This window comes from Xenopus laevis, chromosome 4S, assembly GCF_017654675.1.
Source record: "Xenopus laevis strain J_2021 chromosome 4S, Xenopus_laevis_v10.1, whole genome shotgun sequence".
Classification (NCBI taxonomy): Eukaryota; Metazoa; Chordata; class Amphibia; order Anura; family Pipidae; genus Xenopus; species Xenopus laevis.
Genome location: NC_054378.1, coordinates 84,308,630 through 84,334,421, shown reverse-complemented (window position 1 = coordinate 84,334,421; position 25,792 = coordinate 84,308,630). Strand labels below are relative to the sequence as shown.

General features: G+C 36.3%; 1 protein-coding gene across 3 annotated transcripts in view; it reads right to left on the bottom strand.

The window, feature by feature from the left end:
* Positions 1-4,585: 4,585 nt before the first annotated feature.
* tgfbr3.S (transforming growth factor beta receptor III S homeolog) overlaps positions 4,586-25,792 on the bottom strand; it is a 108,877-nt gene continuing 87,670 nt past the window's right edge. For 2 of the 3 annotated variants that reach the window (XM_018261023.2, XM_018261026.2), the window contains 3 exons: positions 25,671-25,709; positions 24,555-24,662; positions 4,586-6,478 (listed from right to left, as the gene is read on the bottom strand). In XM_018261023.2, coding sequence (XP_018116512.1) covers positions 6,360-6,478; positions 24,555-24,662; positions 25,671-25,709 — 266 coding nt within the window. In that variant the 3' untranslated portion in view covers positions 4,586-6,359. The remainder of the gene's footprint in view (positions 6,479-24,554; positions 24,663-25,670; positions 25,710-25,792) is intronic. The other variant, XM_018261024.2, reaches the window with a different exon arrangement.

Sequence of the window (25,792 nt, the reverse complement as noted above, 5' to 3'; positions counted from 1 at the left end):
CCCATAAACTCTAAATTCGACCCTTAGGGGAATATTTATCAAGGGTTGAATTCTGAATTGAAAAAAACTTCGAAATTCGAATTCAAAAAGACCAACCGTAATTAGGTTGAAGTTTTTTTTTTTGGTCAATAGGTCCGTTTTTGATCAATCAATCAAATTTGATTCCCAGAAAAAAACAATTCTAGGAGGTCCCCCATAGGCTAAAACAGCAACAGCAGGTTTTAGATGGCAAATGGTTGAAGTAGAATTTTTAAAGAGACAGTATATGATAAATTTTGATATTCTTATTTTCAATTTATTTTCCAAATTCAAATCGAATTTGGACTATTCCCTAGTCGAAGTACACAAAAAATAGTTGGAAATTCGATTTTTTTTATTGCAAAATTTACCTCAACCTTTGATAAATCTGCCCCTTAATAAATATGCCCCATAAGGCCAAATGTAAAAAACCCTTGGGGAAAGTTGGCAAGGGAGAAAAAGATCAGCAAAATATTTGTCTTCTGGGACCTGCTTAGTGAAATTGCTTGGTCTCAGAGATGGCTGTTTATCTCCAGGGTGTAACAGCCTAAAGGGCTTTAGTATTTTAAACTTGCTGCCACAGTTGCATTTATTACGATTTTGCTATAATGCATCAGATTTTGTATTGACTGGAACCAGATCAGGAGAAAACAACAAAAGAAACCTTATTGTTTTTAGAATGAAATGATGCAGTTTGCCAATGTTTTGCTTGCCAGTGCCCATCTCCATTCTCTGCTCCATTTATTGGTAAATGTCACCACTAAGACTAGGCATAAAAATGGCTGGGTATAGAAAATACATCACATTAACATTTGAGAAACTCACCACACCTATAAACCATATGCAGCTGGTAAATCTGGAGGCGACAGATTCAGGATTATGTCACACGGGAATATTTAGTTGTTTTCTTTGGTGCAATTTATCACATTCGATAACATTTGTTGGAAAAACAAGGGTATTTAAGATATGCTTGAATAAAAATTCCATACAGGAGAAATTAAACAATCAATGAAAACTGCATACCGTACAAGCATGGGGACAATATAAATTAGGGCTTTGGGGACAATATGTTGTTCACCTTTAAAATAACTTTTAGTATGAAGCAGAGAATTATATTCTGAACATTTTTGTAATTGGTCTTAATTGTATATGGTTTTGGAATTATATAGATTTTTGTTCAGCTGCTCTCTAGTCTGGCATTTAAACAGTGACTTGGTGGCTAGGGGTCAATTTACCCTGGCAACCAAGCATTGGATTGAATGAGAGTGGGAAAATGAAAAGCAGAGGGCCTGAACATAAAGATAAGTCATAAAAAGTTCCAATAACAATAAAAGTGTAGCCTCACAGAGTAATAGGCTTGTGGCTGAAGGGGTCAGGGAAAACTGAGAAAGGCAAATAATAAAAAAATGAAGACCAATGGAAAGAATGGAACAATCTAAAACATACTAAAAGTTAACTTAAAAGGTAAACTAGTTTTCTTGTTGAGTGGGGTTATTACAAAAAAAAGTGCATTCCAATAATAAGCAGTGGCCTGAATCTTGTGATGACATACATTAATACTTGTGCACATTAGAAGGCTTACAGCTGGCCACATCTGATCCAGATTCAGGTTTGTAGTCATTTATATTGATAAACTATGACAAGGAGAGCTCTTGCCTACTGTACCTCCCTATTGTCTCTGTTTAGGCAGGACCACTCCATACTGGGAATCCAAATGAAATGCAAAGTTCGGATGGGCAGAGTTTAGATGTATCAGACCTTTGTAACATGCGCTTTTGTTGAACTGGGATGTGCCTTTAAATGTCCCATTGTTTGAAGCGGTAATGTTGGGAACTATGAACCATTGAGACAGACAACCTTTGTTAAGGTGGCCATACATTATAAGATCCGCTTATTTGGCAAGGTCACCAAACAAGCAGCTCTTTCCCCCAATATACCCACTGACGATGGGAGATTTCGGGCTAATCCAACTGTTTGTCCCTAGGGTCAAATGATTTAATTACAATGACGGGAATAGTTGCAGATGGGACACGGGCTGCATTAACTAGCCAATGTGGTCCTCGATTGGACAGAAAAATCAAACCTGCCCGATCAATATCTGTCTGATTTTTGTCCAGATATCAGTTGGGAAGGTTTGTTGGAGAGCCACATACATGGGCAGATAAGCTGAAGAATTGATCTAAAGGACTCAAATCAGCAGCTTAAAGGAACAGTAACACCCACAAATAAAAGTGTATTAAATCAATTCAAATATAATGTACTGTTGGCCTGCACTGGTTAAACTGGTGTGCTTTCTTCAGCAACTCTACTATAGTTTATATAAACAAGCTGCTGTGTAGCTGTGGGGGCAGCCATTCAAAAATGAAAAAGTAGAAAAGGCACAGGTTACACAGCTGATAACAGATAAGCTCTGTAGTATACAATGGGATTCTTCATAGCTTATCTGTTATCTACTATTTGTCTTGTGTCCCCATAGCTAGGCAGCAGCCTGTTTATATAAACTATAGTGGTCTTTCTGACGCAAACTCACCAGTTTTACCAGTGCAGGGCAGCAGTACATTATTTATTCAGTACTTAAAAACACTTTAATTTTATGATTATTGATGGGTGAATTTATTCGCCAGGTGCGAATTCACGGTGAATTTGCAGCAAAAATTAGTCTGCGGCACAATTTTGCCGCTGGCGTTTAAGGTTTTTTGACGGCGTTGACGGTTTCCGATGCCGGCTCCAATTTAGCCGCCGGCGACGATAAACGGATGCCCATTAAAGTCAATGGGCATCCGTTTATCGTCGCCAGCAGCTAAACTTTGACGCCGGCGTCAAAATCTTTTTTTTCCGAATTTTTCGGGAATTGCAATTAGCACAGGGTTACCTGTATTCAATGCTTTACAATGAATTTCCTTTGGTACTTGAGTTATGAGAACAACCCAACTAACAGATATAAAATCAAATAATGAGATGTATAAAAGACTCAGTAATAGCTGACTGACTAGTCATTAATCACTAATAGCTGGCAGTTAAGCAATACACACAAACACACATATTCCAAACATATATTGATGTACTGAAGAATAACTGCATTTCTCTTTGCATAGGTTTCAGACAAACAGACAAATACTTTGCATACATTATATGCCAATAAACTGAAAGTGACATTCTGTATAAAGAAATGTGTTTTTTTTAAGTCTGTAAATATAGACATATATTTTTATAAAGTACATTGATTATACAAATACTTATTTTTTCCCTCAAACATATACATTTAAAGTGTTTACAAACATTTGTAGTCCAGCCCATATTTGGATTCAGGATTTTGGGGAATGCCAACTATGAGATGGACTTTAAGGCAGAGGGCATTTACAAGGGGATGTTAAAATTCACAGTAACTGACATTATAATTAAAAACTTATAGAGTAACTTACATTTATCTTAAACATTTAAATATAATCTTTATATATAATGTAGTAAAATATAGCTATATGAATAGTAAAGACTCTTGTCTTCTTTGAAGACATTTTAAAGATTTTTTTTTGTACAAAGAATACGCTTGTAAAATACATTCAGCTGCAGGTTAGGCAAAGCGCACGATTGTCCAACAATAAGGATCTGTAGCTTATATTATTCCTTAGCCTGTCAGAGGTACTAATAGAAACATTAGCATAGCACAACCCATCGGGCACTGCTGTAGTATTCTAGCATAGGGGCCAACTCTGCTCCACCTATCAGATGTCAATCATAATCCTCCTGGGACTGTGACCTTTTCAGCCTCTCTACACTAGATACAGGGGAATGAGCTGGGACTACAGCGGGTTCAGATTCAGTTGTATTTGTGAGCACTGTGAGATTTACTGCAAGGCCTCTAGGAGAACAATGGGCTGTTAATGTCTCTGATAGAAGAGAGTTTGCTTTCCTAACGCTGAGCACAAGCTGAGAACAAAATGCTGTTGAGCAGCAAAGTTGTGGTGGCACACAACTCTACAATACTATACTACAACATACTAGTTCCACTCATGCAAGTGAATGAAACAAGTACAAAGGCTTATCATGATTTGCCCCCACTATATGAAGGAGTACTGCAATACCCACATCTACCACCACTGGAAGCCTCCAATGATCTATGCTATAGAGAAAATACAGATGCAGCTCCATCATCCTTCATATTTCAATATTATTGAATGAGCAACCCCGATATGCAGTTTGCATCCAGTCTGAGTTGTAGCACAGTATCAGGTGCCATTCTAACAATTTATATTCCTTTATGCTGTTGGTAGCATAGGTCACATGAAAACAACTAGTGTATATTAGTAGCCTTAGCAATGGCAACTGGGGTGCCTAGTTCACAGTAAACGTCACTGACCACACGTTCTCCTACTCCATTATCACATATTTCTTTCTGAAACCAAATAACGCTCATATTAAATGGAACTGTGTAACCCATTCTGTAAATCAGGATATTAAAAGCCTCCAAGGAGATTTACAACTATGTAAAAACATAAGGAAACTATACATGTTTAAGATTTATACTCCAAATTCCACCATTGGCCACATTATAATACATGGACGGAGATTTTGGACAATTCTGGAGTCTCCATTGGAATGCTGTGATGTGTATTATTGCAGTTTGGCCGTATAACTCAAACAAATGAGTTTTAGTTGGTGAAACAGTGTAGCCTATAATGCAAGTGATACCACAAACATAAATAACTATTATTCAGTTATAATACTGTAACTGGGAATCACAGCTATAATATATTATTAACAAGATATTATGTACGTATTATGGGGTTTATAGAATAAGGAACAGATGAAATACACATAAAATCAGTCTTTGGGCTTTGAGTGCATGGTTTCATGAAGAGATAGTGAAGAAGGGAGTGCAGGGGTTGCAGGAATACAGATGCCATATAGATCAGCACACGGACCCATCAGCCAAGTACTGTTTTTTTTTCTTTGTCTGGTTAAGTAACATCTCCGATTTACAAACTAAATCACTGTGCTAGAAAATCCTCTGCAAAGTGCCACAGAAGCATATTCCTGCCAATTACTGATTGTCATCAGCGAGATAAACATCACTCTTTAAATCTCTCTGTAAAAGGTATATAGTGAGATAACTATAAAGGATCCTTAGAAATTCGGACATTAAAAGCTACCAAGCTCTTATTTTAGATATCAAACTGGTACTTTTATTACATTACTTTCCTTAGTGTCACAAAGACGACTATATCATCAGTGAAAAAGTGTTATTGCTTGTTGTTAGGCTTCTAAAAGTTCTTGTATAAAAGCTAAACCTTTGGAATGAAACACGTATAAGATATTTTTCCCTCTTTTACTTAAGCTTAGAAGCCAGAATACTTTAATAAAATATATTCCACTATTCCCTATTTTTATTTTTTTATTTTAAATGCTATAAGCAAAATATTTTTATCCCAATGTTCCAGGTTCCTGTATACATTCAATCAATCTTTCTCACAGGTAGTGTTAAAAACCCCTCATCAGGTAACACAACAAGGCATGGTGGCTAATGTCTGTCGCTCAGCAATAGACTGCAGTCACATGCAATAGAATCAGCAGGGGATTTTTAGAGCCTTGCCTCGCTATTGTTTCACAACAACAAAAACTACAGAGACCTGGAAAAGCTCTCTCATGAAAAAGCACTTGGAGAGTAAAGTGTTTTTCCAAGTGCAGCAGGCAGACTCATTAAAGCTGTATCTATGCGGCCCTGTCTCTACAGTCACATTAAGACAAGCTGTTGCCCATACTCTATATAAACAGATGCTTACTGAGACAGAACTTTGGGCAATATTGGTCCATGAAGAAATGCACAGAGTTGACGAAGTCAAAGTAGACCCAGAAAGTTGCACGTAGAGCAACAAAACATCAATAATGGACCATTAGAGAAAGTGCTGCTTTATAGTGGCTAAATATTGATACTGCATGAGAGAGTCCATGGCAATTTCAAAATATACCAAATAGGCATATGGCTTTTTTTCAGCGGTATACAAGGCCATGGTGCTCAGATGCAGGTTGAAAGGATAGAAGCAGCATTATTTAAACTGGCACACACTTCACATTGAGAGCCAAGGAACCCATGTTGCAGGTTTTCACACTGCATAATTAGTAGTATAACCACTCTTTGGCGTGAAAAGCTTCGGAAAGGTCCAAAGACTGCATCCAACCAGGGAGAAAACAAAAATCAGGCGATGTTACACTGAGATTTCTCTCTTCCCTTTAAGAAAGAAGCCAAATAAATCTTTTCAGCTTAGAAATCTAATATCAACAAACAGTGACTTTGAACTCCTGCCCTTCACGTTGGTTGATCTTGAGTGTTCCCTTCAGTTGGGTTAGGCAGTGCTGTTACTGGAACAGGGAGTGCTTTGTGTGCTGCCAATGCTGTGTGCTGCACTGCTGTTCTCTGAAGCTGGTGGGGTCGTAGGGACTTGCTGCCTTTCTGCTGTTTCACCTGAGTCCAAAAGAAAAGTACAAAGATTTTTGATCAGATTTCACATGCTGACTTCAGATGACTCAGAAAAGAACACAACAGGTTGTTTATAACGTGGTGGGAGGCAAACTGCTGGTTATTCCAACGTTTCCATGAAATATGTGCAAATGAAAGTTAACAAGCAAACATCTATTCCCGTTTCTATGTCCGCTCAAATATTTGGCTGGGAAAGGTTTTATCAAAGTTGTGCTATTTTCAACTGGAGCAAGACATACATCAGGTATTTACTGACCATTTGCTCAATAAAAGCGATGTGCTCCTTAATAAAACGGATAAACTGCTTACTATGGATAAGAACCTAAATGAATCATTTTTCAATCGCCTGTTGTGTAATAGACTTCAAGCTTCCCCTAATAGCTACAATCACTTTCCAGTATTTAGTGATTTTCATGGCATATAATACATTTTTTCTTTCATAAATGTAGCAGTTAAGAAATGCTTCAGGGCCTGCTCAGGTTCTCCTCCTGTTTTGCATTTTATGCAGAAGTAGTTATGAGCAAGGATTTAAAAATAGTGGCCTGAATTTATAAAAATCCGACTTTGTTCCGACCATTTACTGTATATCATTATTTATTTACAGTTTCCAAGCTGGGTAGAACAAGGGCACATGTGTAAGGGGTGCTTTATTCAAAATATGTTCCATTTAAGAATGGTTAATGCAATTCATGGATGACATTGTTGCATGCCAGGTGCCACTCATACAACTTAGGGACAGATTTATTAAGGGTCGAATAGTAAATTTGAATTTAACTTTGGTGTCAAAATTCACTCATTCGAATGTTCATCCCCCATATCGAATGTAAATTGAAATGCAAGATATATCAAACCTCAACCATGGAAACAGTTCTAATTAGAATATTCGCCACCTAAAACCTGCCAAATTAATTTACAAGTCAGGTCCATTGATCCATTTGAATATGTTAATAGCCTTCCTGACATTTGAGTTTTTCGTAGGAGAGTTCGATTCGAGTTTCGTTCGTATTTGATTTGAAAACGAATCAAATTTTCGGATTGTTCCCATTCGATCGAATTTTAGACTTTCAAATTTTTTCATAACTAACATCCTATTTTAAGTTGTGAGTACATTTGAATTTATTAGAGTAAAAAAAAATTCACATCAATTCAAAATTCAACCTTTGATAAATCTGCCCATTAATGTATAATACCGATATAAATGTGATCTTTGGTCAAAGCATAAGAAAAAGCAAAAATGCTACAATGTAGCCAGAATTGCCTTTTACTATCATTTATAATATGACCATAATTATATTCATACGACAGTCTATATAAACAGGGCCTCCAACCTCCATCAGACTCTCATTGATGTGTAAATCCTACAATCACCCAACCCAACAGTTGCAATGTCTGCCATTATCTATATAGAATACAACATCACTATCTAGTTTTGATCAGTAGAGATGGTGCTGTGCCATTACGGTCTACGTAAAATGTTTTGCTAAAAGCATGCAACAATTTTGCACATAATACAGCTTTTAAATGAGTGTTTCTATTAACCCTTTGGTTTTATACGTGAAATGTTTTTTTTTATTTTTTTTTGGTACAATAGGGATGGGCAATATGACTTACATTTACTGTATCAATATTGTTTGGTAGATATACACAAACCAAATGTTATTCAGAGGCTGATACTGACCCTTGTGTAACATACAACTAAGTGGACGCTGGCAAAGTCTAATGCTTGAAATCTCAAACCCTAAACCCACACATAGGAAGTATACATTATGTGCTCCAGGCATGTGGCCTGAATTAAATATTTACATATTTTATAACAACTGGGACATTTAATATCTTACTTCAGCTTTTTTTCCCCCTAGAACATATTTTTTCCCTTTCTGGAGTGAAGTTTACTCAAATTGTTTGGGAAATGTCATAAATGCAGTAGATAAGACAACAGTGCCCATTTACTAATAAACAAGAGATCTCTCCCTGTACTGGGACACTTACAGATATGTAATAACAACACCAAGTTCTTCTCCATTAGACCTGTCAGTGGTAGAATCCTTCTGCTCTATGCAGATATACAAAAGAGGACAGAACAACTATCTAAATACAGTAACCACTCTGAATTTCAATCCCCTTCCAGGGCCCCTGAAACATCTGTGCCAAGAAAGCAGAACGTAGGAACTGGCTAAGATTATTTGCATGTCGGGTTTGTTACAACATTACTGTCAACCATTGTACAAACCAGGCAAACTCTGTTAATGGTTCAAGACCCGCACAAAATATTAAATATACACAATAGATACCAGGCTGCAACATTATAACATAACGAGCGTGGGTTTGAAGGATAGATAATCTAATATAATGTATTCAGTGCTTTCCAGAAATGTTTGACACTTAGTCACCACTGTTAATTTCTTTTTTTGGAGGGGGGGATGGAGGCGGTCAGTGAAACCTTAGCTATAACAGAGGAGTCTCAGCTAAGTGGATCCCATTAATCACAAATGTACTGCAACTTGAGAACGGACCCAACATTCTCCTGCTGAGCTGAAGGCAACAAATAGTGTATTTTTCTTATCCTCTCTGCTTGTTTTATGTCCACTGCCTCCTATCACTAAACCAACAATAACGCTTGCCTTAACATTCCTCTATGCAGGGCTCCTGGCTATAAAGCTGGGAGAGCATTTAAAACAGTTAGTAAAAAAGGGTGCTGCTGATTAAAACTTAAATTGCAATCAATACACTTTTGTAATTGTGTAGTAATAAGTACTGATTGATTTGTTGTAGATATGACTTACGCAGAAACATTAAGGACAAATACAAGCAAATCATGTAGAGTGAAAACATTATATCCCCTCCAGCAAAACGTATCTTAAGCCAGAAACACTGCTTTAGGGTCTCTCCAACATAAATGTATAGAATGTCTACAAAAAATAGGCAGCAGTATATTAGATACATTTATTAAACATAAGGGAATTCTGAGAAGTTATAGGGCGATATGTACCTGTTTCATCTTAGTTTTTTTGGAAGTATGCAGCCAGACTTAGGGCCTTGCATGTTTCCACTGTATAACAGCCTAATTATTATTTAAAATGCAAAAAAAATTGTGCCTTTAAATATGTTTAATAATGTAGATTCCTTTTGAAAATTACTTTTAAAAAGTCATAACAGTACATTCAAACATAATAGCCCTAAAAACCTAACTGAAACCCATTGTTTGTTTATAACATGTACAGTGTCTTTCAAAAAAAATAAAACATTTGATGATTGTTGGTTGCTGTACTATTTTTCAAAGGTCGTAATTGCTTGTGCTAATCTTACTTTTTACCTACTGTTTTCATTAGGAACAGTCTATGGTTTTTAATATTCCTTTCACTTAACATGGCAAAAAAACAGCTTTAAGTACAGTAACACCAACAAATGAAAGTGATTTAAAGTAATAAAAATGTAACATACTGTTGCCCTACACTGGCACAACTGCTTTGTTTCCCTCAGAAACACAACTATAGTTTATCTAAACAAGCTGCTGGTTAGCCATGGGGGCATTCAAGGCTGAAAAATGAGAAAAGGCACAGTTAGATGGAAAAAACAATTATCTGATCTGGGAGATAGAAAAACTTTTGTTACAACATAAATAATCAGTGTAGTGTATTACAGTCATCAAGGCTGCAGAAGATGCAGGTATACTATAACAGACTGAACCATATTTAGGAATAACAATACTTGAAACAGAAAGCTACTGTAAGAAAGACTATATTAGCATGATTCAAATTTAGCATGGGTTGAACTAGATGGACTTACACTTTTACAGTCACAGGCTGCATGAATGTCTTGGGCAGCGTTATTTTATTCAAAGATCACCCAATTCACAAGCAATTCAGACTCAAAATTAGGATTATGAGGCCTCTGCAGCTAGAATCAGGCATTAGTATGTATGATACTTACATAAGCAAGCATGGAGCTAATATGGATTGGGGTTATTTACTAAAACCCAAAATACCCCGAGGTTGATAAAAGTCCAAATCTGAAAATACCCCATCTCAAACCTGCCGAAGTCATGTACAATTCAATGGCAGATGTCCCTTTTAAAGTTGGAAGATGATATGATCTGAGCTGGGTACATACGATAATCCGAATTTGTGGTATTAGAATAATTTGGAGTTTTCAGGAGTCAAATCAGAACCATTTTTTTTCTTGATTTTATCGAGTCTTATCCCACACCAAATTTTTCAAGTTATTTTATTGTTAAGTAAGGCAAAATTGTGCATGGGAGTTTGGTCGAAAATAATGAGAAACGTTTGAGTTTTAGTAAATAACCCCCTTAATGTTGCTGCAACAAAAACCATCACAATATTGTGTCAGTGCAACACCCCTGGAGCTTCCATGTAAAAAGTGTTAAAAAGGAACAAGGAATATTCTTATCACATAATTAATTCAAACCATACTAGAACCGTATCTAAGGTCTTTGATAAGACTTAATTAAGCCCAATTAGCTGCACTACATTTAAAGTACTGAAAGCATAATAAAGCCCAAGTAAAAAACAAATATGAGATGTATAGGCGCTGTAAACAAGCTGGATGCAACTGTGTGTACTTTATTATTCATCCTTTGGCACTTTCCTGATGTTACTCCCCGTCCAGGAAGTCTGAGCGTTTGCTTTTCCATTTGCCAAACACAGTCTCATGCCATGAGTATATTTAATCAGTAATTATACAAACTCTCTTAGTCGATGTGGACTTCTGGAAAATATCACTTAAGTACAAAGGCGCATTGGACATCTGGATGCACTGTAGTGAATAAATCTCATTAGGACCTTAAGGGTTCCTTTGGTTTAAGGAGAAATGGCATTGCTAATAGAAGGTGACCCACTTTGCACGACAATTTTACAATTTGTTACTAATACCTTTACTACGGTGCAGCTATAGAAGTGATAGATCAATATACACAACCAGCTGCCAAAGGGTTGCAAGAGGCTGACAACTGCTTATAGCCAATAGTTTTCAAACCTCCCTTTTATTTAAGAATAAACATTCATGAGTTTTTTTATGAGATGTTCTTATTGCACAATAATAACTGCAACACCCAGCTTCCTGCAATATGCATTCAAACATAATCTAATGTAACAAGGATCATATATCTGAGATATTCATGCCTCTCTTTTGTTTGAATTTTTGATGTCAAAAAAAGGAAATGTCAGTCCCCCTAGATCCCTGTTCCTTAATCCTGGGTCCTCAGATGTTAGCGGACTAAATCCCAGCAAGCAACATCTGGGAACCCAAGGTTAAGAAACAGGCCCCTAGATCATTTACATTTTTTAAATAGTTTCTGAGGGGGGGAAAAAGGCAGATTTTTTTCACCTTTGAATATAATTGCAATTTTATCTATACCCATGGGGATTAAGAAAAACACTAATTTATTTTATGGAAAATCACCATTTGCTAGGAAAATAAACCACAAATGACTCTGTTATTATTATTATTATTTCATTGTTCCAAAAATCAAATTCCACATTATATTTCACATTTCTGTCTTGTTTTCAAGAGAAAACAACCTGCGTGTGCACCATTCTGGCCCAGATTTTCAAAAAAGTAAACCGGTCTTTGAATCCTAAAAAATGCTCTGAATGATCCAGTTTGCCCGGTACCGTTGCTGATTTGCTAAAAAGATTTTATATTCTCCATGGCAATACAGCAATTGGATATAGTGACATTGAAATATACATGAGGAGTATATACTATGGACCCCTTGTATAGAAGACAACATTCCACAGGGACTGCCAATTGTTTCGTAAGGTTCTGTATTTCATTTCCTGACAACTGTATTAGATTAAGGGGCTTATTTATAAGGGTGCACCAGTTTTGACGCCGAAACCCCGAAAAAGTTACCATTTATTATGGTTTGAATCTGTTCAAAGCCGAAATCTGAAAATACTCCATCTAAAACCTGCAGAATTCATGTAAAAGTCAAAGGTAGATGTCCCCTTAACCATTTGAAGATGTTTTAACCCTCATGAAATGTTCCTGAGTTTTCAGGGTTTGACGTTGGTTTTTCCACGAAAACTTGAATTTTTCGTAGTTTTCAGGCATGAAACTTGAAAAATTAAGGTTTTTCGCAAAACAATGCGATTTTTCCCAATCAGATTTTTTTTTGTTTATTTATTTATTTTTTATTTCAATTTTTGACATACAAAAAGGGAAAAGAAAAGTAACTTTTACAATAATTCCCATTAAAAAAACAAACCCCTACCCCTTTGGCAACCAGGGTTGTTCTGTTATGCTACTATTAATTACTACGGCAGTCATTTTAATTATTCTGCTCCCCCCTTCACCATAGGTTTCCTCATACATGTAGTGCCAGATGTAGTAATGGTTCATTTTCATATATTAACCATGGAAGCCAAATTTTATCATATGTCTCAATATCATTTTGTAAGATATATCCAAGCTTTTCCAAATCAGATTTTTTTATTATTAAATAAGGCCAATTCTTGGATTCTAGTTTGGTCTGACTTTTATTATTTAAAAAATCCAAAAAATTTGAATTTTGATAAATAACCCCCTAAGAATAACACACTAATATGGAACCTCTATGAAGTCATAGGGGCCGATTCACTAACTTCGAGTGAAAGACTCGAAGTTAAAAAAACTTCGAATTTCGAAGTTTTTTTTGGGCTACTTCGACCTTCGACTATGACTACGACTACGAAACGATTCGAACTAGAAATCGTTTGACTATTCGACCATTCGATAGTCGAAGTACTGTCTCTTTAAAAAAAACTTCAACCCCCTAGTTCGCCATCTAAAAGCTACCGAACTCAATGTTAGCCTATGGGGAAGGTCCCCATAGGCTTGGCTAACTTTTTTTGATCGAAGGATATTCCTCAATCGTTGGATTAAAATCCTTCGAATCGTTCGATTCAAAGGATTTAATCGTTCGATCGAAGGAATAATCCTTAGATCGTTCGATCGTACTATTTGCGCTAAATCCTTCGACTACGATATTCAAAGTTGAAGGATTTTAATTCCTAGTCGAATACCGAGGGTTAATTAACCCTCGATACTCGACCCTTAGTGAATCGGCCCCCTAATATGTATAGGAAATCAATATTCCCATAACCATCTGCTCTGTATTTTTAAATAAATGCTATCAAATTATACACCCAGTCATACCTCAAAGCAAATATATCTCCCAGTAAGCCACCCCCCTTTTAGATGCCCAAATATGGTCTTTCCTACAGAAATAAAGGAATTTGAGAAGTATTAGAAATATCGTTGAGTAATTTCATATCACTTGATTTACTTCCAATTTTCTTTTTACTTGACTACCATTTATTTGCATCTCAGCTCCCTCTTAAATCCGTTCTCCTATGACTCTAACCAATAAAGCCATCTACAGCAATACCCAACATAATATTGCAAACCTTAATTAATGATGAATTCACTGCTTTGTTGTCCTCCCTAGAATTTAGTTACATATAGGGGCAGATTTATAAAAATGTGACATTAGGACCACAGAAAAACTCTCTCACTTTCTACCATAGGAATGAATAAAAAGTGAGGTAATGTCAAATATGCCCCTACCCTGCAGTTTCATACATTCCCTCAAAACCGACCCCTTCACTATAAAGGGACTTTACAAATCTTAAAGGGAATTTACCCCCTTTCAACATTGGCATACTGAATAATGTTCACACGACAATCTATGTTTTAGTTATTTTGTGAACTAAGCAAGAAACGTTAAAAAAAAAAAACTATGAAAATACAAGTTTTATTTATTGTGCTCATGTTTAACAAATGTGTATATAATGATGTATACTGCCGTTTAGTCACCATCAGTTCCTTACAAAAGTTTTTATCAACTGTTAAACTGAAAATATGTCCTACCAAGTTAAGGTTATTTATAAAAATGATCTTATAACTGTGAAGTGCACAGCTGGAAAAGTGTCCGGCCAATGCATAACTGGATGCTAAAGTAATCTGGCTAAATAACTGGATGCTAAAGTAATCTGGCTGTCACGCTTAAGATGGATGTAGAGGTCATTTGACCATGGTTCTGATGATGGTTTTATTCTTGCTCTCACAGTAAACATATTTTGAAATGTGGACTTTTTTTCTGTAGGCAAATCTTAGTTTTGGACTGTCAAGACATGATGACATTTTACCTCTTGCCTATTTAAAGTATATATTGGTTGCAGGAAGTTTAAAGGATGCTAGGTTATTTGTTTTGTTATCATATGAACCTTTTGTGACTTGGATAAAGTCCACAAGTTGACTTGCTTTAGAGTACAGCGTCCAGTTTGCACTTCAGACACTATGATAGAAATGAGTGTCTGGACTACATGAGAGAAAAACAAGTGTGGAGATTCATTAAGTTTTCTTTCTAACAATATATCTATTTTATTCAGAAGGGGAATTAGCCAGCAACACTTTGCAAAGCCAATGACATAGCCAAGGCTACATTTGATTCTTTTCAAAACACGTTTTTTGCCTAGGCAGAAGCAGGTGACTAACAGGCCTGGAGTAAAACAGACTCTTCTGCCAGGGGCATTGCTGGGTCTGCTAATGACTGAAGAAGCACAACTGGTGTTGCTAGTGTAAAGCACTAAAGAATATGTCAGCCCTATATAAAGGATAATAATAACAACTGAGAGCACAACTTTGCTCTCACACTAAATGACTCTGAGAATTAAGGGGGCAGACTTATCAAAGGTCGAATTTTTCGCTTTTTTTGTATACTTCGACTAGGGAATAGTCCAAAGTCAAAAAAATTTGAATATTAAAATTTATCATGTACTGTCTCTTTTGACTTTGACCATTTGCCATCTAAAACCTGCCGAATTGCTGTTTTAGCCTATGGGGGACCTCCTAGAACCCATTTGGAGTCAATTGGTGGACTTTGAAAAATCAAAATTTTTTTTGTTAAAACTTCAAATTGAATTTGATCGAATGCGTTATTTCTTCGATTCGAACTATATGAATTCGGCCAAATACGGACCTATTCGACCCAAAAAAAACTTGATTCGCTTTAAATATTCGAATTTCAAAGTATTTTCAATTCGAAATTCGACCCTTGATAAATATGCCCCTAAGTGTTTGGGTTGAAGACTCCTTTAAATGACAGTAAACCTCTTGTTCAACATGAGTACAATGAAAAGAACCAAAAATGACATTTGCCTCGGGGCAAAAACAAAAATTAATTTGTAAACAACTATTTTTTTCCCCCTCAAAATGGCAAAAATCTAGTCATGTTTACAGCTGAGAACAGAACATTTTGTCACAGATGTCATGGATCCAACTTGTATCCCATTGTTTACAACACTGTATCCTTGAGACTGGGACCAGATAGGAGACATTCTTGTGGCATGTGTCAATTAGAAGTTCCAGACAGCAAAACTCACAAATAGGTTTCCCAACTGTCACAACCCCATGTGGCTGTCTCACAAAACAACAGCAGACTTCCAAGGTAGTTATTTTGAAATATTACTTGCAAACCTGATATCTAGCCTCTTTTAGACAGCAGGCACTGCCCCAATAGCATTAAAAACAGAAGGTTAGCTGCCATAAAAAATTGAAGAATACATTCTTAGTGCATCATTTTTATATATTTTCCTTAAACCAAATCTCTTTTTGAAAAATGCCCTTTCCTCTCTGTCTTTCTCATTACCCATTTCCACATTGCCTCAGACAGAGGATCAGCTCCTACACTTAAATCAGCACTCTTCTGTGCACATGGAGAAGATATTGGTGCTAATATGCATACGCCTCCATTTTAGTGTGGGCCTGCATCAGGCCCGACACAGTGGTTCCAGGGGCAGGCACAGAAGAGTTCTGATTCGAGCAAATGGTAAGGCTAAATTGAGGTATTTCCCCATAAATGATCTTTTTTTATTTTTGGCCACTTACTACTGATGATGCCTCAATGACATGAGACAACCCCCCGTGGATAAGTCCATTATCCATGTCCTAGTTAATGAGGATTATAAAAGCACACAATGAAGAATAACAGGAGGGCCTTGGGAGGAAAAAGGGAGGGTAATTGACTAAAGAAGGTTAAAATGATTCTCTTAGAACAAATAAAACATTCATAACCTTACACTGACCATATCATCACTTACTGATTTATGATCTAGTATATGTAGGAATAGAACCGCATTCTGAGCATGCTACGCACAAAGTTTAGAGATCAAAGTTAGTAATACAGTATGTACAGGTGTGGTAGTTGTATAAAATAATCCGTTGTATGCATCTATTTTTCCAGTAAGTTACACAAAGAATAAGGAGAAACATATACCCTATTCATCATTTTTTTCTAAGCTGCTTTGTAAATATGTGGTTTGAGAGCAACCACTGGGCAAATCTGCTTTATATACTGTTTTAAACAGATAACCACTAGAAAATGGAAAGATACTTTGTATAGCAGGCATTTGAGACAAGCCATTTGTTGGTTTATTTTAGGTAACAATAAAGTGGAACAGAAGTGCAGAAACCAATGTTACCCCAAATGTCTCAGTAGCAATATGCACAGAAACAATCTCTTGTACGACTTTAAAGAAATACTTTGTGAGCAGATTCGTGGGTCAAAATAATTGTAAAAAGTTCTGCTTTTACAAAAAATTCTCTAGTTTATATGCACTGGCATTGTGGACCCATGCACAAGAACACAGCTTAAAATCCAAAAAGGTACCCAACTGTCACCACTGTATCATCAACATACAGAACCTCATAATAATATGGGAGAATATTTAAGAGAAATGACAGAATATTTGCCTAAAACACAGCAACCTGTATAGATAATATTATGTGACATTGCACCAGGGCTGGAGCTAGGGGTAGGCAGAAGAGGTGCATGTTTAGGGCACAAGAGTAGGGGCACTGGATACATATATCTTCTTCCCCCCACCGAGACTGGTGCACTGAATCTCCCCACTCACTGATGCGGCCACTGCAGGGGGATTTGGGGCACAAGAGCAGGCAAGCTGTCCCCCAGCCCACCCCTTGCGGGGGTGGGGATTAGCCATGGGTGCCCTCAGTTGTACGTTTGCCACTGCCTAGGACAGTAGATATGACAATAACACTGGGTTAATCCTTAGTGCCTAACAGCATACCTTAGTGTCTCGACAAGCAAAATTAGAGTCTGCCAGTTGTGTTTATTTTTTATTTTGGATATTAGTGTTTCTATACAAGAGAAACAAGTCTTTTAACATGTGTCCCTTTCGGCCAGATTCTGTCAAATGAATCAAGTGAGTCACACAGACACCATCTCCACATGTTTAAGGAAACACCACCCATTACTTTAATTAACAGATAGTTCCGAGTCATGTCATGACTCATATGCCATCTGTTAATGTGAATAACATATTATGGTTGCTACTAGTATTTAAGGATCCTCGTTCTTTGTTCATGTTCAGCTTGAGGGTGACATCCTACAAACTCAGGGCCATAAGACTATATCCGCTAAATGCTGTTAATCTCTTTGTATATATATATATATAGATATATCTATATATCTATATATATATATCTATATATCTATATATCTATACATCTATATATATATATATATATATATATATATATAGATAGAGATATATATATATATATATATATATCTATATATATATATATATATATATATCTATATATAGAGGTATGCAACCGGTTATCCAGAATGCTCGGGACCTGGGGTTTTCCGGATAATGGATCTTTCTGTAATTTGGATCTTCATGCCTTAAGTCTACAAGAAAATCATGTAAACATGAAATAAACCTAATAGGCTGGTTCTGATTTAATAGAAGGATTCATTATATCTTAGTTTGAATCAAGTACAAGGTAATGTTTTATAATTACAGAGAAAAATATATATTTTTTTAAATTTAGATTATTTGATAATATTGGAGTCTACGGGAGACAGCCTTTCCATAATTTGGAGCTTTCTGGATATTGGGTTTCCGGATAATGGATCCCATACCTGTACACACATACACACAAAAGTATAGTCAAAAAAGACAAACATCTGAATAACCCAATAATTTTTATAAAAAGTCTATCCTGGCTATCTAGCATGCAATCGGTTAATTTTAAAAATGCCAGTTGCATGAACAGTGTTTCATGCTAATTCTGATGGCATTTAACATATCCACCCACCACCTCATAGGCCTATTTAGAACATTTAGACATTACCAAACAGTCTTATGCTTTGAGAAGAATCCAGTTGTTTTCCTGAAACTCCACAGTCTGGCAATATAGCACTGCCAATTCATAAGATGACAACAAACAATTAAGAAAGAAAAAAACATCACCATGATTTCAAACTTAAAACTGTGCTTATAAACACTGTAATACATCATGCAGATTCATGATGTTGTTTTTTCCCTTTCAAGGAAGCTATGACCATTACTAAACAGTGGGAATCAAGCACAACTTTCCCCACCATTTATTTTGATTTAAAACACTCAGAGCATGCCATCCGCATAAATAGCCTTAAAACTCCTACCAAAGTTAACTATAAATGAAATAATGCCATAACAGTTATACTGCTATATACAGCATCCAGAATAGTTCACTTTCAACCCAAGTCCCATACCGATGTTCATGCTGTAGCCCCATTCACTGCTCCCCTGCTCCAAAGGAAGGTAATCCTACTGGCAAGTATGCAATAATACATAAAGCAGCTATTTCATTTTAATCCCTGCCTTTTTGTTAATCTTGCTATCTTTTGTGAATCCTGCTTTCTATGTGAATATACTCTAGTGAAGAGTATTATTTTCTTACCATAATCTCACCTCCATTTACTAAATCATTTTATAAACTCAAAACAATAGCAGCTATATCTCTTTACATCTCACCTATCAAATACCAACATCAAAATATCTTGGTTTATTGGTCATAATTCAAAATACAGTATAACCTCAGTTTTACATACCCTGATTAATACCTATATTTTAAATTTGTGCTTTTGTGGTCCTACCAATTGATAAATTCATTGCAATGGGTGCTTTTCTCTGATTTTACAAAATGTTTTCCCAGATTTTAAAGTAAAAAAAACAATTGTCCAGATGTTCCCAAAAATTGCTGTTTGTCCTATAAATGTTATTAGTGAAATAAAGAGGCTTAAAATGCTAACCAGATGCATATTTTGGCATGGTTATGTTTGTAAATAGTCAATTCCAATTACAAACCTCCCAACTGTCCTATTTTGACAGGTTAACCTGCAGTCCCAGGTTTGTTACTGGAATGTCCCGACTTTATCTCCTGCACTGACTCCAAAAAAAAGTTTCTGAAACTTAATTAAAATAAGAAGCTTTTTGGCAGAAAGCCCAGAACACTAAACACCTGTTCTTAGATACATTTGTAACAATTACAACAAGCAAAGATAAAATTGTAACAATTTAAGATAAGCAAGTCTCTTGGGGAAACTGACTCACAGCTTAAAGGGGAATTTCAGCTTCATTAACAAAACTGTTATAACACATAAATCGTTGTTCTAAAATTCCAAGAAATGTGTTTACATTTTTAGAAAGTGCCAAATTTTGCAAAAAGGACATGGTAATTAGGGGGCGTGACCATAAAGTAGGCATGGTCAAAAATTTTCACCCCTCAGGACAACTTTTTGGCCCTCTTTTTTCAGTTTTTTGAATGTTGGGAGTCAAGCAATTAGTCTGCACCTCATACAGTCATGCACAAATCAATTATGCTTTAAGCAATGCATCTGACTATGAAAGAGGCATTGCAAACACCTCCCCATAGTGTAACATAAATGCTGCAATGATTAACCCTTATTATTAACACAGTAAATATTGTATTTCATAGTCAAACTGACTCATGTGTTTATATATAAAAGAATAAGTTGTTTTAACAAATTTCCCTGATGTTACATTTTCCTGAATTTTACATTGGTCCACTGAAAAATGTAAAATTGGGGTTCTACTGTAGTTTACAAATCTCATACTAAATTGGGGCCCTTTGATCAACACTGTCCTTCACATCCTGATTTTGGGCTCGTACATACAATCTCTTAAAGGGGAAGGAAACCTAGTCGGCGCAAACCCCCCACCCCCCTCCCGTGTGTTGCCCACCCTCCCTCTTCCCCCCTGGCCTACCCGTCCCGCTGGGCAAATGCCCCTAACTTGTTACTTACCCTTCTGCGCAGGTCCAGTCCAGGGAGTTCACAGACGACATCTTCTTCCACGCGATCTTCTTCCTGCTGTGAAGGGCGTTTTGGCACATGCGCAGTAGGATCATTTCGCCGGTACGGATCTACTGCGCATGCGCCAAAAGTCACGCGCATGCGCAGTAGATCGTACCGGCGAAATGATCCTACTGCGCATGCGCCGATCACAGCAGGAAGAAGATCGCGTGGAAGAAGATGTCGTCTGTGAACTCCCTGGACTGGACCTGCGCAGAAGGGTAAGTAACAAGTTAGGGGCATTTGCCCAGTGGGACGGGTAGGCCAGGGGGGAGGAGGGAGAGTGGGCAAGAAACGGGAGGGGGGGTGGGGGGGTTTGCGCCGACTAGGTTTCCTTCCCCTTTAAACCTGTGCTCCGTTTTATAGCAATCAGTCGAAGGGGAACGCAGGAAGTAACGCATCATGTGCATTTAAAGGGTCACCTACTGACATAGGTGCATGTAAGTGCTGAACACAGGAGGAACGCAGCATGTGTTTACAATATGCTACGAGTTAAGGAAGTGGAGGTTTGACTGAAGCCATGGCAGTGAACAAGCTAACTCAGCCCCCTATGAATTCTGTTATGTAAGTAATTAAAATATAAAACAAAATTAGATCATAAGCTGTTCGGGACAGGGAACTCATCCCAACTGTGCATTAAGCACTTAAGCATAGATTTGTTTATTTTCACTAATTTTATAATAATAAATATTATAACAATAAATACATACATACAAAAAAGGCTAATTTTTTATTTACACTGGTTAAAACAGAAGACCTTCGGTTATTAAACATTTTTGTCTGGTAAAGGAAAACATTTACAGTAATATATTTCATGTCTTTATTGGCACAGCCACACTTGGCAGAGAGATTACTGTAAACCACTTCATATCCTGCAGTGCCCTTCAAACTAGGATCCAGCACTCAGCACAATTAACAGAGTCACCAGCTTCTCCAGTCCCTGAGCTGTGGTGTAATGAAATGGAAGGATGAAACTCACATGTATTGCCCAGACTCAAACTGTATTCCAGTAACATCTGCACTAGTTCCAAATAAGCCCTTCTTAACAGATGTGAATCAGTTTAGATGAGGGGGTTGGGAGAAGGGGGTTTAACGTAGCAGAGAGGTGCAAAGGTTCATCTAAGGGAATGATAATTTGCTTATAGTTTTCATTTGCATTTCTCTTACATTTTTCCTTTTTTTAAAAAATCTTTTCACAATATCACATGTCCTCTGCATGTAGGGCTATCAATTAGAATTTTCTAATAGTACTTATTATGCAAAAGCCATGCATTTACCATGCATGATTTTTTATTCTTCTGCAATGGAGAACCTATCTTCTTAAAAACAATGTGGTTCTGGAGACTGAAAGGGTAAATATGAAATACTGTGGACATGGTAATAACAGAAAATGCAATTCCATGCAATATTTACTAGTAATAATATAATAAAAAACAGTGAGTGAAATTCCTAAATTTGGCAGATAAGTAACACGAAAAAAACATTTTCCAGTTACCTTTGTGCAGCCCCCCAGCGATCAACCATATATTACAAACTTATACAATTTTATATTTTCTTCCAAGTTTTCTTTTTCAGAAGAAACAAATGAAATGAAGATGTATAAAATTTCCGCCTCACATACACCACTGACATCACAAACCACAAATTCACTACTTTGGTGCTGTGTTCTGTGTGAGGCTTGGAAACAAAGCAGAGTGACTTGTTGTGAATGATTAAGCAGACCTGGGATTCGAGGTGACATGATCATCTTCTGCTCCTGCTTACAGCTGAATATTTAAGTGCAAGAATTCAAAGCCACAGTTTAAAAATAAACTAGTAAAGTAAACTAAGTGCCTGCCCTGAAGCTTTTGTACTTTGTTGGTGGCTGACAAACTGGCTTATGTGTGGCATTCAGATTGATGTGACTTTTCCCTGGAAATGGTAAGACAATAACTTTAGTTGTAATGTTAAAAAAATCTGCTCTTTCTTCATTGATATAGCCAAAGGTCTACACTGCAGATTTTCATTGGTTCCCCGTTACTTCAACCTTCCAAGTGCTCACGCTTGTCCCTAATTACTGCAATCTCTTACATTTTTTAGCACACTTATGTGTGTACTTTCTAGTCCCTATTACCAAATACCTTTACTTCAACACAGTAAACCAAGGGATGTATTCAAATTGCTTGATATACCCTTAACACCTCTGCACCCCAGGTGCCTACCAAACACTCTAGTAAATTCCCCAATTTTTACTGTAGGTTTTAAATTAAGCACAGTGCTCATCCCTCAATGCAGGATACACAAAACATTGATAGTATCCAGGGCAAGTTACTCAATACACATTCCCCAAGCACATCCTAACCGTCTTAAGGTCTTTGCTCATGCTATGGCAGGGCTATGGTACAGGGCAAAGTTTTAAGTGTTATGTTAATGAAAATTAATGAACGTTACATTTTAAGTTAAAAGTGCCCTGATCACCCAATGTATTTTTCATTCTTTTGAATGAAATTGTTTTGTTTACAATTTTGAAATTGTTAAGTTGCATTTGTTACACATTAGGTTACACATTAGGTGCACCCTGAGTGCCAAGAAGTATCAAAACACAGTGCAATACTACAGCTTGGTGAAAACAGTGAGTTAATGTTATTCTGCATGTAACAGATATAAAGGTATAAATAGATATTAGGAAGCTGCATTTTTGGTGTTCATTTAAACAGTTTTCTAAATGTATACTGTAACACTTAATAAGAGTTAAAAACAAATACACCAGTAATATTTTTCACTATTTTGGGAATAATGCCTGAACCATTAAAAAACTTCAACAATAAAGCAGAAGGAAGCAATTTGCATTGCAAGATAATTCAACTGCTTTATGAGGGATGCACACCCATAAACCACAAGGGTGGAACTCATTTTGTAAGTTGGCTCAAGAATGTATAATATACATGTTTCTATTCAACTGTTTATTTTGGTCAGCTTGGAAGTCTGCGTATGTTGGTTTTCTTGGCATTGAAGAATCAGAGCTGGCTGTACGATTTACTGAAGATTGCACAGCATCAAAAGCTAAAGAGCAGGCAGCAGATTTTTCTTAATCTACAGTATAACAGTGTATGCAGTAGGTGCAATATGAAAGGATGCAAATGTCAATTTGGATTAACAGATTACGTTTCATTACAGTGTAATGTTTCAGATATGAGTAAATATGAATTAATCCGTTCATGTGAGGCTACGTGGCTAGAGTGGAAAAAAGTGAAAGAAGGCATTTTGTTGTAAATATTATTTGCAGCTGTTTTAGAAAACCAGATTAGAAAACAAAATATTTAGGCTTAGCTTTTATCTGCAATGAAGTGAGCCCAAAGCACAAATGCAACTATAAAATCACAAAGTGTTCTGTCTCGGAAAAATAGAAGCTTGATATTGGCTCCTTTTTTTTAGCAATTTCCAGATGCAATTCAGAGCCAAAATTATACAATAACTTGGATAAAAAGTTCTTCTTATTTTATATACAATGTGTTATGTGCATTATAATTCTGAAATTGTCTTTCCTGTTTCTACTGCATTTTCTGTTACTGCAAGTGTGGAAATCTTTTAAGAATATAAGGTAATATAAACGAAAGTTAAACATACACTATACAAAATGGCATATGACTATACATGTGAGATAATTCTATACCGCAAATTATTGAGATTTTTATGTGATTATTTTTTTTCCCGTTATATGTCCCTTTGTCTGCCCAAACAACAGTAACCCATAGCAACCAATCAATAGGTATAATTTACTAACTACCTGTTTAAAAGCAAACAACTTATGCATTACTGCACCATGGCAAACTTTTATCAGATATATAAAAAAAAAACACAATGTTGTTACTGGTCCAGAAAAAAAAAGAGTAGAACCATTTCTTTACATACCTGTGTGAGAATAGATGAACCATAACGCTCCAGTTAATAGTGCTCCTATAATAAATGCAGCAAATGCAATCCCTACAACTGTTGGAGTATCCAGGCCATAGAAAACTGCTTTAAAAAAACAATAAAAAATAAACGTTTCAAAGATTTTTAAGATTTCATCTCTGTTTTCAAGAAAACCAATAACATTGTTTACTAAGCATTTTACGTGGAATTCAGTAAATAACATCTGCTGTACTTGCAGTTCTTTTGTTTTTATGGGTATACCTATAGCTCTTAGAAATCGTTGGTCTCATACATTTATAAGAAGAATTCATTCTAGCGGAAGAACCTAATAGCAATGGCCTATAAATACTGCACTAACAGCAATACTATGATTTAAGGAAATATCACTTATGTCTGCCATGCAAGCCAACTCCATTCTGTAAGCTACAAAACCTACTTGGCTTTGTTCCCATTTGTAGGTGGAGAGCGGAACTGCTTGTAAAATAAGTGATGTCAGGAAAAGGACAGAAATCACAGAAATAGAATCCATTGTTCTTAAAATCTGGCATGTATATGCACAATTGAAATGAAATCCAGAAAAACACTACTTCCTTTACAAAAAAAAGTCAGAGACTCCCTTTATTGACATCCAAAGCATAGAAATGTTTAAAAGGAAAGTGCATTTAAGTATGGATATACACAAGCAAGTATGGGATCCATTATGTGGAAACATATCCAAAACGTTCTGAAACGTCTTAATTTTTGATTGATTTGTTTTTCTTTTGCTTCTTTCTAATTGATGGTAACTGAGCCAGCATAACGCTGCTACGCTGATAGCAAAACAGACTGACTAACTTTTTTTTATCTTTAGAATACCCAGATTTCAGATCATAGGATATACTTTCACCCTGATTCTTAAGGATCAGACATAACAGTACAGCTGACATTTTACTAAGGAAACAGCCCTAACGAAGGGCATATAAAAAACATTAAACAGCAGAACAGTATTGGTGGGTGGATGCAAGATGTATGGTTTACAAAACAAAGAATTCATTTCAATGCAAAGATGTTTGAGCTTTACTGGTATTGAAAACAAATAAAATACTAGTAGAAAATAATTATTATGGAACTCACCTTGAGTAACATTTAGCCTGTTTGTATTCAAGGAGGGGCCTGCATAAAGGGATACACAAAAATTAGTAATTAATGGCAAATTATGATTTAGGTCAACTTGAGACCCAAAATGTGTTTCCATT